The sequence below is a fragment of the Staurois parvus genome, unplaced genomic scaffold (assembly GCF_062004578.1).
Source record: "Staurois parvus isolate SC_StPar_1 unplaced genomic scaffold, SC_StPar_1.0 ptg000058l, whole genome shotgun sequence".
Lineage (NCBI taxonomy): Eukaryota > Metazoa > Chordata > Amphibia > Anura > Ranidae > Staurois > Staurois parvus.
In genome coordinates, this window is record NW_028317854.1 from 903867 (window position 1) to 921288 (window position 17422).

A 17422-nucleotide genomic window follows, 5' to 3' on the forward strand; every position below is an offset into this window, starting at 1 on the left:
TTCTTATCTATTCACATTCTCCTTTCCTGTCTCCCCCCCCCCTTTTTTTTCTCTTTCCTCCCTTCCCTCTTCTTCCCGCTTCCCTAACCCTCAGTGTTAACCGTCCCACCATCCCACCAGGCTTATTACACACAACACATTGGACATGACCTCCTCCAATTCTCTGTCAGGACAGTTGTCTTTAAAAGTTCTTTCGCTAAACGTTAAAGGTTTGAACATGCCTGAAAAACGCTCCCTCCTGCTTTCCTACTTGTACAAACAAAGAGCAGATGTCGTCTTTCTCCAAGAGACACATTTTCGTCAAGACTCCATCCCCAAGCTCTTTAACTCGTGCTTTCCAACAGTCTATCATGCCCCTAACCCCTTGGCTAAATCAAAGGGCGTGGGCATTCTGATTGCAAGACATCTCCCCTTGACAGTAACGGACTCATTCCCGGATCCCGAAGGTAGATATTTGTTCTTAAAAGGCACTCTTACCAATAGGCCCATCACGCTCGCGAATCTCTACGCTCCCAATACCAAGCAGGTTTCCTTTGTCCGCTCGGTCACTGCCTCTCTTTCCTCCTTTCAGTCAGGCATGCTGATCTTGGGTGGAGACCTGAATGTCCCCTTATGCCCATTGCTGGACTCCTCTTCGGGTAGTTCCTTCTTGCCATAAAAATCTCTCAGACAGATTCGCACGCAACTACAAGACCTACAACTACACGACTCATGGCGAATCCTTCACCCTAATGTCAAAGACTACACATTCTTTTCTCCACCGCACAACAAATATTCCAGAATAGATTACATCTTTGTATCACAAGTGGATCTCCCATTCCTCCACGCCGCCTCCATAGAACCGATGGTTCTATCAGATCATCACCCCCATATCTATGACACTGAGTTTCCCCTTAAAACACTCCCACTCTAAATTCTGGAGACTGGACGCCTCTCTTCTATCTGACCTAACAACTGAAGCAGAGATCCGTTCCAAATTGACTGATTACTTCTCAACAAACCAAACTCCAGACACCTCCTCTCTCACACAATGGGAAGCTCATAAATGTGTCATCCGTGGAGCCCTCATAGCTATAGCCATGACACATGAACGGGATAGACAAGAGCGTTTACAACATCTTACAGACAGATTTCAATTCTTAGAAAAAGCCCACAAACACACTCAAGCAGCGTTGACACTGACCGAACTTACGAATGCCGCTCACAACTCCTAACCGAACTGGGTAAGGCAGCCAAACGTAGATATATTATGTCTCAGAAGTTATATTACGAATTTGCGAATAAAAGCGGGAGATTTTAGGGGGCGCTCGTGAGCAATGAGGAATGGCTGCTTTTTAAACCCAGTTGCTCGACCACCGGCACATCGGTCGATTTTTAGCTCTTGAGGGGGATTTTTGGCCTTCCCTACAACCTCTCCTGGCCCCTGTCCCCTGTCCCCTGGTGCCCTGATGGGGAAAAAAAAATCAGCCACCTCCCACGCTTCCAACGTCCGGAAGACAGTTTCAAAGTTTGTGGCCTACCCGCCAGAGATCGCGGGTGAAGCTGAGCCCTCGATTTTTGGCCTGCCGTCGGAGAGTTCCAGAGCCCCAGCCGTGGGATCGCGTTTTCCGCCGGAGGCCACAATTGAAGCCCCGGCCTCTATTTCGGGTCCCCCGCCGCCGCTATCCATGGGTGGGCTGGATCCCAGGGGTGAAGATGACCTGGCATCAGAAGCATCCCTGCGGTCTTCCCCTCCGGGTCTGTGGGATGCTGAGCTTCTGCACCGTTTCAAGATGATGCTACAGTCGGAACTGTCCTCTGCTATCTCCAAGCTTGCCGACCGACTTTCGCGTGAAATTCGAGAGTTGGGCAATCGGATGAATGATCTTGAGGATAAAATGGATGCTGCGGCCACGGTCATTGAGGGTCACGAGCAGGACTTGTGTGACCTCAAGAAAGAATTAGCGGACGCGCTGCTCCGACTTGAGGATTTCGAGAACCGTTCCCGTCGCAGCAATTTGCGGTTAAGGGGTCACAGATCTCACCTCCACTGCTACTGCTCTGTCTCAGGAGCTGATATCCGCAATTCCCATCGACCGGCTTGAATATGACCACATTTATCGTGCATTGGGCCCCAGACAACCGGATGGGCCCCCGAGGGACATCATCATCAAGTTCACTTTCTACTGCGCTAAGGAAACCATCTTCTTGGCGGCCAGAAACAAACCAGACTTCAGATTCCAGGGACATCGCTACCAGCTCTTCGCAGACCTCTCCCAGACCACTCTGCAGAAGCGATATCAGTTGAAGCCCTTCACTTCTATCCTGGTGAACCACAGAATTAAACACGCTTGGGGCTTTCCGTTCCGCCTCACCTTCAACTACCAGGGCCACAGTCACTCTGTTGTTATGCCGGGGGAGGCCCATTCGCTCCTGGAATCTTTGCATCTTCTTCTGCCGGAGGCCCCTGCTCAGAGCCCGGCTCACTCAAGTGGATCCCCAGCGAGGTTGCTTCCACCGGGCCACCTCTGGGAGTGGTCGTCCAACAGGAAGAGGGCCCTCCCTCAGATGCCTCAACAATCAAGTCCGTCCTGCTCTTCTCCGGGCTGAGAATGTATCTTGGATCCCCCACGTTGTGTTTCACCGTTGGACTTTCCTGATGGGACTGTGAGTTTGGCCCTTAGGGCTTTTCCAGTAGTTAGTGTTCCAGGCTAGGCCTGATCCGACCCATTCCCTTGGGTTCCATCACTGAATGGGGGGGGAGGGTCTCCTCCTGGACTTGCGGATTATGACTTTTTGCTGTCTTGGCCTACCACGGGTGCCGTTGTTCGGGTTCCCATTTGGGTATGAGGTGATGGTTCCCTCAGGCTTCGGGGTGGAAGGTGGGCCTGGTGTGCCTGATCGGGTGTTGGCCCTATTGGGAGGTGGGGGACCACTTGGGCTGTGTAGTGGTTCTACAGCGGCCTGTAGCAGTCCTCCTGATGGGGGTTGGCCCTCTAGTTTAGCTGGGTTTTCTATCGGGAGGTTATTGCGGATGTGCTCACTTCTGGGACTCTTAGTTTATTACTTTGGTATCACATTATACTGTGTTTATTGCCTTCTTGCCCCCTGAGGGCTTATGTTTTTGATGTTTTCATTTGCAGCCATGTGGTAGAGCCACCCCAACCGGTATCCTTCAGGTGTAGGAGGATGCATGTCACCATTGACGTGACACGTTTGTACTGCTGTATATATTTCTTGTTTCTTTTGTTTTATCCTCATGCAGGGTCTCAGGATGCCATGGTCCGAATGCCATTGGGACTGTTGGCCGACCTATGCTTTTTCTGCTGAGCATGCTGTGCTGATACCGCCATGGCCTCACCCCTTCTGAAAGTATACTCACAAAATGTTCAAGATTTCAATTCGCCTCAGAAGCGGGCTTGAGTTTTTCATCACCTCAAATCGCAACAAATTGACGTGGTATGTTTACAGGAGACCAGGTTTTCTCAGTCCTCCGATCCACGGTATCTTTCGCATCACTTTCCCATCTTTTACACGGCCTCGGCCCCTGAGAAACACCGGGGTGTACTAATAGCTTGCAAGCGCAATCTTCCTTTTGTCTGTGCTCGGAATATAGCAGACCCCACGGGTAGGTACTTGCTTCCGCAGGGCACCCTCTGGGATCAGGAGGTTACCTTTGTCTCTTACTATGCACCCAATCGCTTTCAACATAAGTTCTTTTCTCATCTCTGCACCATTGTCTCCCGACACTCCAAGGGTCTACTTCTTCTTTTGGGAGATTCCAATGTTACCTTGGATTCCACATTGGATAGGCGCTATGCCCAGGGGGCGGCCCCTTCTCTCGACTTAGTGCTAGAGGAACGTATGCGCTGTCTCTTGCGGACGGCGGGGCTGGCGGATGTCTGGAGGGAACTTTACCCAACTCAGTGCGACTTTACATTCTATTCCAACCCTCATGACAGTTTTTGTCGAATTGACCATATATTCATGTATGTCTAGCAGCTTCCTTTGGTCAGGCGGATAGCTATTCCCTCCTCGCCCTGGACCATGATTCTCTGGTACTCCTCCTGGCCCTTTCTGGGTCGGTACGGCGCCCCTTTCACTGGTGCATTAATGATTCTTTATTGACCACTCAGGTCACCTGCCAACACATAGAATCTTTCTTACGCACACACTTCGCGGAAAACACGGGATCTGTTTCTTCGGCAGTACCCCTGTGGGAGGTGCACAAAGCCACGCTGCGGGGTCAGGTTATACAGCTGGCGGCGGTTCAGAAGCGGGAACGGGGGCGCCGAATTTTGGAGCTCCATTCTCTGTTGGCCTCTGCGGATGCTCGTTGGAAGTCATTCCCATCCATGGCCCATAAACGCTCCCTGGCGGCAGAGTTGGACCTACTCGCCTCTTCAGAGGCGGAACGGGCCCTGCGTTGGGCCAAATAAAATTTTATTCCTGTGCTAATAAGCCTGGTCCGATGCTGGCCAGGAAACTCAATTCTGTGGGGAAACCCCATAGACCAATCCGATTGCAACTTCCCGTAGGTGGCTGTACTTCTAATCCCCAGCAGATTGTCTCTCGTTTCGCGGACTTTCTTTCGCGCCTTTACACCAAACCAGATCCCTTCCCTGTGGCTCAGGCAGAGGCATTCTTTCAAGACCTCCAACTTCCTGGACTATCTGAGGCAGCGCAGAAGCTCTCAACGCCGGTGTCACCGTACCGGAAGTGCTCCAAGCTATTTAATCTCTACGGTCTACAGCGGCCCTGGGTCCAGACGGCTTTTCCGGCCTCTTTTATAAGAAATTTGCAACCCTGTTAGCACACTTCTTGGCTGACTATTTTAATGAGTTACGACAGGGCTCATTGTCCTCTCCGGATGCGCTTAGAGCTCATATTTCCATGATTCCTAAGACGACCGATGATGTGCAGGAACCGCAAGCCTTTCGGCCCATTTCTCTTCTTAATGAAGACCTGAAGATCTTGGGCAAGATTCTTAGCTTTCGTATCAATAAATACTTGCGTAGCCTGATCCACAGAGACCTAGTGTGTTTCATCCCTGGGAGACAGGCAGGTGATAATCTTTGTAAGGTGTTCCATCTTATACATTTTCTACAACATCGGAAAATACCGGGATTCTTACTGTCTTTAGACATATATAAAGCCTTTGATTCTCTATCCTGGGAATATCTGCAGTTTGTCCTATTACGCTGGGGTTTTGAGGACTCTATTCTTTCTTGGATTCAAGCCTTGTATTCTTCCCCTTTGGCTTCTGTTAAATACGCTGGGTATTTCTCAGATCCCTTTCCTATTTGGCGAGGTACGAGACAGGGATGCCCCCTGTCCCTGGCGCTCTTTGTCCTGGCACTTGAGCCGTTGGCTATGGCACTCCGGACTGATTGTAATGTATCGGGGGTTCCATACGTGGCACAGGAGTTCAAGTTGAACCTTTTTGAAGACGATGCCCTCTTGACTCTCACTAATCCCCTGACTACGCTTCCAAATTTGCAACAGGTTCTTGAGCGCTTTTCTATGATTTCAGGTCTCTGTATCAATTTGAATAAGACTGTCGCGCTTAATATTACTTTGGCCTCAGATCTGGTTTTGCGCCTGCAGTCCCACTTCCCTTATAAATGGGCCTCTTCTTCTCTTGAATACCTAGGCATTCGCTTGACCCCCACCTGTGACTCACTATTTGCTGCAAATTACTATCCATTGCTTCGCTCTGTGTCCTCTCTTATGCATTCTTGGCAATTTCCGCACCTGTCATGGATAGGATGGATCAATTCAGTGAAAATTACCATCTTGCCGAAATTGTTATACTATTTTCGCAGCCTCCCAGTGCGGGTTCCTCCTCATTTCCTTCGGTTGCTTCAGGTGAAGATTATGCGTTTTATCTGGGCCGATAAACGCCCCAGAGTTTCCAGAACTATGCTTTTTGTCCATAGACTCCGGGGTGGCCTTGGGGTTCCCAATGTAACTAAATATTATCAGGCGAGCCAGATTGCCCCGCTATCTATGTTGCCTGCTTCCTCAGACATACCTCTCTGGGTCCTGCTGGAATTACCTAATTGTGCCCCTATTCCGATTTCGACGCTTCTATGGCTTCCCCCTGCCCTGCGCCCCATGGCACTGAGTCCAATTTTGCTCCATGGCTTACAAGTGTGGGACTCGGTACGTTACTCCAGTGGCCTAATGTCACCTTTCTTGCCTTTGCTCCCGATTACTAACAATCCCCTCTTTCCACCGGGTTTAGATCAACCAAGGGCGTTTTCTTGGTGGGTGGCCAACGATTTTTCACAAGTACGACACTTTTTGACCTGTCGGTCCTTCCCCACTTGGAATTCTCTTCGGGAGTCACAGGATGTCCCTCCGGCAGAATTTTTTTGTTACCTTCAATTGCGGCATTGGCTCCTCTCATTGCGGGGCACTTCTCTTTTCCCGTACCAGAAATCTGCCTTTGAACTGCTTTGCCAACAGCGTCCGGGCTCCCCTGGCCTTATCTCACTTCTTTATGCAGCCTTGAATAGACGCTCGTTGCATACTTCTCTTTCATATGTCGTTCAGTGGGAGCACGACCTGGGAGTGGTTGTGGATCCGGAGGACTGGAATAGGGTCTGGTCACTTGTAGCTAAATGCTCTTTTAATACAACCACGCTGGAGGCGGCCTACAAGGTGTTGTTTCGTTGGTATTTGGTTCTGGCTCGTTTGGCACAGGCAAACCCTGCCTGCAGTGATCGATGCTTTCGGGGTTGTGGCCATCGTGGTGATGTATTGCATATCTGGTGGTCATGCCCGAGGCTGCTTCGTTTTTGGTCTCGTATGTTTGGCCTCCTTTTCACCTTGTTCCATCTTTCTATACGACGGGATGCTCGTTATGCTTTGCTTCTTTGTCCCATACCGGGCCTCTTGGCTCACCAGCAGAAGTTGACTTCCTATTTGTTTTTGTCAGCCTCTAGAACAATTGCTCAGGCCTGGAAGAGCCCGTTTGTCCCTCTTCAGGGGGTGCGGGACCGTATGACTGCTATGATGCTCAATGAACAGATGTCGAGTATCTGCAACGACTCCCAATGTAAATTCTTGAAAATATGGGAGCCGTGGTTGCAATATACCTTTCCCACGCTCCCGCCGGCTAGCCTGGGGATGTGATGTTATTCACTTTGGCATTCTTGGATCCCTGCTCTTGGTTTGGCTATCCTTCTTTCTTTTGCACCTCTCCTTCCTTTTCCCCCTTTTTTTTTTGTTTGCTTTGGTGTGGCAGTGGATAGCTGCCTTTAGTCTGAGTTATTATCAGTGTTATGTTTATGTTTTGTTATTTAAGTGCCATTGATGGCCTCTGCGTGGGCGGATCTTTTGCAATGTTGGTGTTAGAGCACTGATTTCTCACATTTCTAGTTCCTCTATGTGCAATTGAAAAACCCTGCATGGGCGTGATTTGTTGCTCCTGTGTTAATTGTTATAAATTAATAAAAACCATTGAAATACAAAAGCGGGAGATTTCCAGCCAGAGCCCTACGTGCTAAAAAGTCGAGCATGACAGTCCACAAAATCAGAGGTTCGGACGGTACCGTTGCTACCTCCAATGCCGATATTGCTTCTCATTTCGAGCAGTTTTAGAACTCCCTATACAACCTCCCTCCCCCATTGGAAACCGACAAACCCAGAGCCACTCTGATCTCTGACTTTCTCCATCTTTATAGTCCCGCTGCCCTTCCTGAGGATACGGCCCGGTCCTTGGAAAAAAATTTGATGTCTGATGAACTAGAGCGAGCCGTCAAAAAAATGAAACCTGGTAAAAGCCCGGGCCCTGACGGTTTTTCAGTAGCTTACTATAAATAATTTCTTGACATCCTGAGCGACCCTTTTCACTCAGCCTTTAAAACTTTCTCTTCATCCCCCCTGCCACGACATCGTCTCTTAGAAGCGCACATCACAGTCATACCCAAAGGTAGCAAAGATGCTACCCTGGTATCCAATTATAGGCCCATCTCCCTCCTGAATGTAGATGTTAAAATATTTGCGAAAATTCTCGCCAATCGACTCCTTCCTTTACTCCCCTCCTTGATCAATTTGGTTCAAGTGGGTTTCATTCCCAGCAGGGAAGCAAGAGATAATACCACCAAGGCTCTTAATCTCCTCTACTGAGTTCGCAATTCCAACACCCCCGGGTTCTTCCTCTCTTTGGATGCAGAGAAGGCCTTCGACAGGGTGGCTTGGAACTATCTGAAGGCATCCTTGCAGGCGATCGGTTTGAGAGAACACATGCTTAATTTCATTATGGCCCTCTACTCTGGCCCAGCGGCTCACGTGCGAGTGAATGGCCACTTGTCGAACCCCTTCCCTCTTGGGAATGGGACGCGTCAAGGATGTCCCCTCTCCCAACTCCTTTTTGTACTATCATTGGGAGCACTACTGTGCAAAATCCGTTCAAACCCTGATAGCAAAGGCATTACAGCAGCAGCTAAAGAATACAAAATTGCTGCTTACGTGGATGACATTCTTTTGTTTCTAATGGATCCTCGAACCACCTTGCCCAATTTGCTGAAAGATTTTTCTCTCTTTCAACTTATTTCGAACCTCAAAATCAATTACAATTATCAATTACAGCGCTGAGCAAACCATTGGCGCTTTATAAATACTGTATAATGATAATAATTACTCTAAGTCCTATGCCCTTAACATCACTCTTTCTTCTGATATGGTGTCTTTTTGCCAGTCTCAATTCCCGTTTCACTGGGAAAAGGAAGCCCTCACTTATCTTGGCATTCAGCTCACTCGTAATCTAAATGATCTATATGCCAAAAACTTCGTCCCAGCTCTCCGATTCATCCAGGAAGACCTTAATAAGTAGCACCGCCCTTGCTTCTCTTGGTTCGGGAGGGCTGCTATACTCAAAATGAGCGTACTCCCTCGCCTCCTCTATCTTTTTCAAACCCTACCTATTCAACTACCGCCTGCCTTTTTTACTTCGTGTAGAAGAATGTGCTCATTGTTTCTCTGGAATCATAAGCGTCCGCGCATTTCGTATTCCCAACTGGTTCTCCCTAAATCTATAGGAGGGATAGGGCTCCCTGACCTACAATGTTATTACTGGGCTTGTCACCTTTCCCAAATTATTGATTGGCACGTTCATTCGTCCACCAAAACATGGGTGCAGTTAGAGAACTCTTTTTCACCCTCCCCCTTAGCCTCGGTCCCCTGGCTTCTGGCGAAGCATACACCTCAGGCCCTCCTCACACATCCATTGTTGGGACCTACCCTGAAAATTTTCCGTTTGGCCTGCAAGTCGGCCTCTATTTCGGACATATCTGGGCTTGTTGGACTCACTTTCAAACAACCCCTGAATTCCGTTCCATTATGGGCCATTCCACCTGACATTGTGCCGAAGCCTTCTTAATCATGTCCCCCCCTTGACTTCTTCTTTTTTCTTAGGATGTCCTGACATTCCCCTCTTCCCTTTTTACTTTCCCTTTTGCTACCTTCTGTCCGACACACATTTTTTTATTTACCCTCTTAGGGTTTGCTCATAATTGCCATGTCCTCGAAGCCTACATACTGGTAAAATGCCTGCCTACACTGCCCCCTCCCTAACTCTATCCCCTCCCCTATGATCCTCTCTCCGCTTCCCTCCCCACACACCCCATTTTTTTTCTCTCTCTCTCTCCTCCTCCTGCCCTTTCACCTTTTTCACGGCCCTTAGGTGACACACACTCATACTCATATAGCAATAGCAATATACGTGCTTTTTGTTTTTTGTAGACCTCCTCCTGCAGACGGGTAACCATTACCCGCAACCCCCTCCGCAGCTCCCTCTTTTATCTCAGGGTTCGTCTAGTAATTTCAGCATTTGTTCTCCTCTTCGGGTTGCATGTAACCCTTATGCACTTCCTCTACCCCCTCACCTTGCCCTCATATGATATTAGACACCTGGAGGAATAAATGCCTGAACTTACCTGTTTTGTGGCTTTTAGATGCCTTATTATGGTTCTTGGGTATTAGTTGCCTTCACCCTTGTTGTAAATGTTTGTCGCCTCTTCTAACCGCCTACCACCAATTTCATTGTTATTATGTATGACATGAGATCATTGTCTATGTCGTTCTACATGATCATCTCTCTCTGTATGGCTTATGTTAACTGTTTTCTCAATGCTTTGTCCCCATTCCTTTTTCCCCTTCTTTTTTTTGTACCAATTGTATATTATGCTAATGTACTTTCCTAATAAACTTTATGAAAAAAAAAAGATTACACAATTCAGTAAATTCTCTAGCTAGATATATAACCAAAAATGTACTTTTTCTCTTTTTTATTGAGGTCAGTGGTTGCTTTAATGCATCAAATTCAACACCATTTAATGCAGTAAAGTAAACAAAGTCCTTTTTTGCAAACTACAACATACTGTTCCATAACAACATGTGCAACTTTAAGGCATGTTTTTTTTAAAGCATTTGTAATTTCAATGTTGCCCTTTAGGCCACATGATAAAAAAACTCTCCTTCCTAACAATATTTTGTTTTATTTCCTTATTTTGTTGGCATCAGTACATATCCACCATGGCAGTGTCCAGCTCCCCATGCCCTTTCAACAGTGGCTTGCCTATTAGCTGTGAAAATGGGCGTTACAAATTAAAATATTCACCTCCCATAGAATGTATATGGTTTTGGAGCTAGGTTCAGTGATAGTGGATTTTCAGCTGGATTTCTAGATCCTCCCATGAAACATACCTGGGTCAATTTGCTCATTCCTACTATTAATTAGTTATTTGCCCCTTCCTTGGCTTTTTGGGTAAAGTTTCCACAGTTCAAGTACACTTTAAGGTGTATGTTAAGCCAAAACATTTTTTGTATTTTGATACAGTAAAGAAGGTTTAAAACTCCTATCAAGGAATTTTTTTTGCTACCCTCTTTTTCTGTATCTTTCTTTTCTGGAGACACCACAGGAAAAGCAAGAAATCTCTTTAAAGTTAACAATATTACCATCTTGCAGAGCGGTCACAGATTCAGGTGTGCCTACAGGAAGATTTTCCCTCACCTTTTTTTCTAGCAATAACTCAAAATGGGTGAATGACCCCAGTGGGGGTTATGATGAACCTCTGACTTAAAAGGGTATATTTACTAAAGCTGGAGAGTGCAAAATCTGGCTCACTTCTGCATAGAAACCAATCAGCTTCTAACCTAAACTTGTTGAAATAAGCTGGAAGTTAAATGGTTTCTATGCAGAAGTGAGCCTGATTTGTACGGTGGCCAAACATGTATTGGCACACTTGTAACAACTAGGGGTGAGGTTCAGGTTTGCCACTACCATGGGTTTAAGTCAAATCTTTGCTGGTTTGAGATTTACGTTTTAAGAGAGAAATAATGAGCACATTTATTATATGCTTTTCTTTATTTAAAATTAGGTTTAATTTTGAATAAAGCCTTATAATATCAGATTTATTAGCATAATTATATATTTTTTTAATTTGCTGGTTATTTTCAGACTTAGGAGATTGAAGCTCTTCCTTTGCTGTATATAAGACATCTTGTAGAATGTAAAAAAACTAAATATATTTAGAGGTGACACACATACTGTACATATATGGCTCAAAATTTCAAGTCATGAGCTACTAGCCAGGACTTAAGAGTTACTCACCACCAGTTGCCTAACCCAACCCCTCCTCTGCCCCGCCCCTAATTCCACCCCTAAACACGACCTCGTAATTATCTTATGAAATGGCACTGCTAAATGTTTTATATGGAAGGAGGGAGAGAAGGAAGGGAGCGGAGGAAGGAAGGAAGAAAGGAAGGAAGGGAGGGAGGAATGGAGAGAAGAATGTGGAGGAAGAAAGGGGAGGAAGAAAGGTAGGGAAGAAAAGGAGGGAAGGAAGGGAGGGAGGAAGGGAGGAAAAGAAGGTAAGGAAGGGAACGAAGGGAGGGAGGAAAGAAGGAAGGAAGTAAGGAAAAGAAGGGAAGGAGTGAAGGAAGGGACGGAGGAAAATAAGAGAAGGAAAGGAAGGAAGGGAGGGGAGGAAGGAAGGAAGGAAGGGAAAGGAGAGACGGAGGAAGGAAGAAAGGGAAGGGAGGGAGGGAGGAAGGAAGGGAGGGAAAAAAAGGGAAGGAAGGGAACAAGGGGAGGGAGGAAGGAAGGAAGTAAGGAAGGAAGGAATGAAAGGAAGGAAGGTCAGACTCACATGGATGATTCCTGGCTCATATGCTCAGTCAGAATCATAACAGAGCTGCTGGCTGCTCTGTGTAGAACTTCTAGCCCACACATTCTCTTCTGCACGGACTGGAGTGTCGGTGGGCACAGGGGGGGGCAGAGCAGATCCAGCCTCTTTCCTCTCCTGTTGGTGCAGAGGATGAGGGAGGTACTGGGCACTGAGGAGCACATGGGGGGGCAGGAAACTGAAGAATCAGGGATGATAGGTGCAGTAGTGGTGGCAGTGACAAGCACTGATCCCCTATATGGCTTTCAATGAAGCAGCTAAAAACCGCTTCTCCTCCTCTCCCTCCCGCAGCTTTCAGCTGCTTCATTGAAAGCCATACTGGAGATCGGTGCCTTTCACTGCCCCCACTGCCGCCTCTCCCACCCCTGGTTCTCATTGGTTTATTTCAATGTTTGTTTTGTTGTAGTACGTTCCTCTTTTATCATGGTTTAATATTCAAATACTTTGAGATATGAAATAACAATATACTTATATCTTTATATTATACAGGTTACTTTTCATATTTCAATTCTGAGAAAACTCTTCCGGGGGGATAATGAGCACATTTGATATGAGTTGATGCTTGATGACTACAGGGACCTATTTGTCTTAGGAAAACTATTTTTATGTTAAGAAACCATTAAAATTTGGGGCCCCAGTAGTTTGGAGCAGACCTGGCTACAGGGCCAGCACCAGAATAAGGCAGCATAGGCAGATGCCTTAGGGTGCCAGAATAGGGGGGCAGTAAAATCCGAATCCCCAGCCACTTGGGGATTGGGGGTGGGTAGCAGTAACAGCACGGGGTGACTGGAGAAGGGGGGTGGGCAGCAGGGCTCCCTGTCCTTCCACACGGCTTTGTGATCTCACATTGCCCAACCTGTGTCCTCGGTACCCGCTCTCACGGCTCAGTTCACCACAGCAAAGTGAGCTGGAAGTTTGGCCCCCCTCCTTCCTCCTGCAGTCTTCTGGGACACTTTGCAGGTCCCAGAAGACTGGCAGACCAATCAGGATGTACAGCGTGACTTGCGCATGCGTAATGGTCACCTGGCTGTGAAGGTCTCTGAAGCCGCAAGCTGTCACAGCCTGGTGCCCACAGTTGAGATGCCAGCGATGGGAAGAGAAGAGGCAAAGAAAGGTTGGTGCAGGTGAGTACATTGCTGGACCCTGGGACAGGTAAGTGTGAATTTATTAAAAATCTGCAGCTACAGTTTTTGAAGCTGCTGTCTTTTAATAAACACAAAAAGTACTGGAACTCAGCTTTAACCCTTTCACTGCCAGGGCTGCTTTGGCATTATTATTATTATACAGGATTTATATAGCACCAACAGTTTGCTCAGCGCTTTACAATATAACGGGAGACAATACAGTAACAATATAGTTCAATACAAGAGGGATTTGAGGGCCCTGATCCTCAGAGCTTACAATCTTGCATTTTGTTTTTACACAGAAAAATATTTAAAAATAATTTTAAAGATTATGTAAACCGCCCACCAAATTATATATTTTCTGAAAGCAAACACCCTAGAGAATAAAATAGCGGTAGTCCAATTTTTATGTCACATGATATTACTGCATTAGTTTATGAAGCACAAAACGTCAGTAAAAAATACAGTAAAGTGGCATAAAGAGCACATAAACACTATATGTTACCCAATTTTTGGTAAAATATAAAAGATGAGGTTGTCCCAAGTGAATTAATACCCAGCATGTCAAGCCTTAAAATTGTGTGTGTCCATGAAATGGTGATAAACTTCAGTACTCTGTATTTTCCAAAAGCAAAGCTTTAAAAGTACCTACAGGTCATCAGTTTATAGTTAACTGTAAATATTAGGTTTAAAATTATTGCTCTCAGTCCAGTGTGCAGGGCAGCATGTAATATGTTTATCATAATCAATGTTTTTGTGTGTAGGTGGCCCTGATATGTGCATTTACGTTAGTCTGTGTGTGTATGTAGGGGTGGGGGGGCTCAAAAATGTTGGGGGGGATTACATTTTTTTTCTGCATTGGTGTAGTGCCCATCTTTTTGTGTTTTTTTATAGAAGTTTATTTATCAGCTTTAAAAAGGGCAGAATTTAACAACAAGATGTGCTTCCAATAGACTTCAATACAATCTGTCCCTAAATTCCTGTTTTGCTGAGTTCTGAAAAACATTCAATAAACCCTTGGTGAATCCAACCTGCACAGATTCACCATTCAATAGTAACAACACAGTTGCTTCTTGCATTGAACCTGAACAGGACCCAGAAGATCACAGCTATCACTGTAGTAGTGATGACTACTACAGTGATTTCCAGCTTCTCCAGTGGACCATCAGGTATGAGAAATGCATACTTAAATTATGCCAAGTTGAAGCAATGTAAACATTCTATATAAAACATTCCTGGAGTTCAGCTTTAATGTTTACAGTATACTTACAAAAGATGGCACCCTTGACAACCTGAATACCACAAGCATTATAAATACATCAAAGTCTTATCTTACCATAGGTATGGCCAACCCAAGCTGCTCCTTTACTTCATTACAGAATCCATAAGGTACCAGGTGACGAAACAGTCTTTTAATTCCATGAGGTTTGTCTGATAAAGGAGAGGTCTCCTTGGCTTCCTCTTTGTATTTTGTCATAGTTTTTGGAGATTCTCACTGTTAGATTTACAATTTTGTAGATCTCTTACACTAAAGAACACGGTGAAAGGTCCATTGTGCACTGTCACACTGATCGTTTGAACAGGCTTAACCTGGAGGGGTGAAAGGTAAGAGAATTCATCTCTACATGTTTTGCAGGCTACACTCAATGGGAGGAGAACACACTGTAATCTGACCATCAAGCTATGCATACCAATGAGCAGTGATCGCTCTATGGAAAAAAAATGGAAACAGTTGATAGACATTTTTATCTAGGCATGGATGCATTGTTTAAACAAATAAATATATATTTTTTTCACTTAAAAATGTTATTGATTTCAACAAAGAGGTGATACAGAGTAATAAAAGCGTTTAGAACTGCTGTAATTACATTTCTGAGCAGATGACATTCAGGTAAAACACTATAGTCGTATATACAGGATGCACACCAGTAACAGATGGCGTGCGTCCTGATCCGGGTATTAACCAAAATAAAGATAAAAAAAAAGAGAGCTACATAAGGTACGTTGAAGCAATTCAAGCCAAGTATTGTCATAATATAATCATAGATGGGGGTGATCAGATGGGTTTCCCCATAGATATTCCGGTGACAGGAAGAAACTATGTGATGAGAGGGTCACTGGAGAAATCATTTAGCCAGGGTGACCAATTTGCTAGAAATTTGGGGATTTTTAAATGAGCTTTAGCAAACATATATTTCATATTTAGATTTTGGTTAAGAATGGAAATAAGTTGTGGAATAATTAGTGGTGTTTGATTTTTCCAGGTGCGTGCAACAGATAGGCGTGCTGCTATCAAGATGTGCGTGATAATGCAGTGGTACTGACTAGGCCATTGCTCCAGGCTAATTCCGAGCAGCGCCAGTTGGGGTGTAACATCATGGGATATACCTGTAATTCTTCTAATTAGGGACTGTACATCAATCCAAAAGGAAATTAAAACAGGACAAGTCCACCAGATGTGTACTGTTGTTCCTCTATGGCCACAATTTCTCCAACAAGCTGGAAAGTTGGATGGTAAGAGATGGGAGAGTTTTGCTGGTGTGTAATACCAGTTGTGAAAGATTTTTTGGGCTGTCTCCCAGTGGGTGAGATTTCTAGAGAAACATAGAGTAGATTTAGTTGCTGCATTCCATTCAGTTAAATCCAGCTGGAAGTTAAGTGATTTTTCCCAAGTTTCCATGGAAGGCAATTTTTTTTCTGTAGATTGGGAATGTAGCAGTTTATAGATGTGTGAGATTCCTTTTAACGAGGATGATGGATGTTCAAAGAAGCGTATGACATCTGCAGGGAGAGTGTTGTCTGACCATTGAGTTGAATTTAGGGCATGACGAATCCGAAGAAAATTAAAGAATTCCTGATTTTGGAGGTTGTATGTAAAGCGGAGCTCTTCAAAGGAGTGTATTTGGTTTTTAGCAAAGAGATCTTCTATGGAGGTAATTCCAACTGTTGTCCAGGCACAGAGAGAGAGATCCAGACAGATAAATTCGAGTGATGATAGAGGGAGGTACTTCAGAGCCTGTTTCAGAATGTTTTTGTTTTGTTGCATGATAGCTCTCCAGGCTTTTATCGTTGCATTAACTGAGCTGAGAAATGAGCGGGTAGGGTAGTATCGGAGACAGATTGCAGCTAAGATTTGTTTGGTTTGGTGTGTCAGTGCTGTTCCTTCAATTTGTACCAAGATGAATGAGGAGAGCGAGTCCACCATTGTTTAGCTTGATTGAGTATAATAGCTTTATAGTAGGCTTTAATGCTTGGGGCTCCTAGTCCCGCTTTCCCTGATAGAGTGAATAGGGTAGAGTGGCTATTCTGTGGTGTTTGCCATCCCATATGAAGTTAGTGAGCATTCGTATTGCTGCAATTTGGTTCAGCAGAAATGTATCTGGAATTGATCGAAAAAAGGTATAAGATATGTGGCATAAGGTACATTTTAGCTAAAACTAAATCCAGCCCAGGATGTCCGCACTTTTTGCAGGTTAGAGCACAAGTTTCAAAGTTTTTTGAGAAGGCATTCAATATTAGCCTGTACGACATTCTGAGAAGGAACTGTTAGTTGTATACCTAAATAGGTAAGAGTGGAGGCTGGTGCCCATGGAAAGGTTGACAAGCTTGCAATCTGTTGTCTGGTGTATAGATGCAGACAGATCCAAGGAGGCAGGATTTGGAATAATTGATTTTATATAGTGAAATTTGACTGAATTTCGTTAGGAGATCATATAGTTAGGTAGGGATCGAGTAGAGTTAGTCATTACGACAATTACATTGTCTGCATATAAACCGATTTTATGGGTAGTATTGCCAACTAGTATGCCTGAGATATGTGGGTGTGAACAAATTGCTTCTGCGAGGGGCTCCATCACTAGGGTGAAAATGAGTGGGGTTAGGGGACAACCTTGTCATGTATCTTTAGTAATGTTGAAGGGGTTTGAGGTGATACCAGAAGTCCAGAGTCTGGCAGATGGTTTTGAGTAAAGAGCTGGGTGGCCAGAAATATGTTTCCTGCAAATCCGAATTATTGGAGCGTGGCTGTATGATATGACCAGTGTACTCTGTCAAACGCCTTCTCTGCATCCAGCGAGCGGAGCAGAGAAGGCATTTTGTGGTGTTCCGCCCATTGTATGAGGTCAT

At 45.4% G+C, this 17422-nt stretch overlaps 1 protein-coding gene across 1 annotated transcript in view; it reads right to left on the reverse strand.

The window, feature by feature from the left end:
- Positions 1–14859, reverse strand: part of LOC149469842 (multidrug and toxin extrusion protein 2-like) — a 147634-nt gene extending 132775 nt beyond the window's left edge. Inside the window, exon 1 of the mRNA XM_089668440.1 lies at positions 14634–14859. Within this exon, the coding sequence (XP_089524566.1) occupies positions 14634–14774 (141 nt within the window). The 5' untranslated portion in view covers positions 14775–14859. The remainder of the gene's footprint in view (positions 1–14633) is intronic.
- Positions 14860–17422: the final 2563 nt, after the last annotated feature.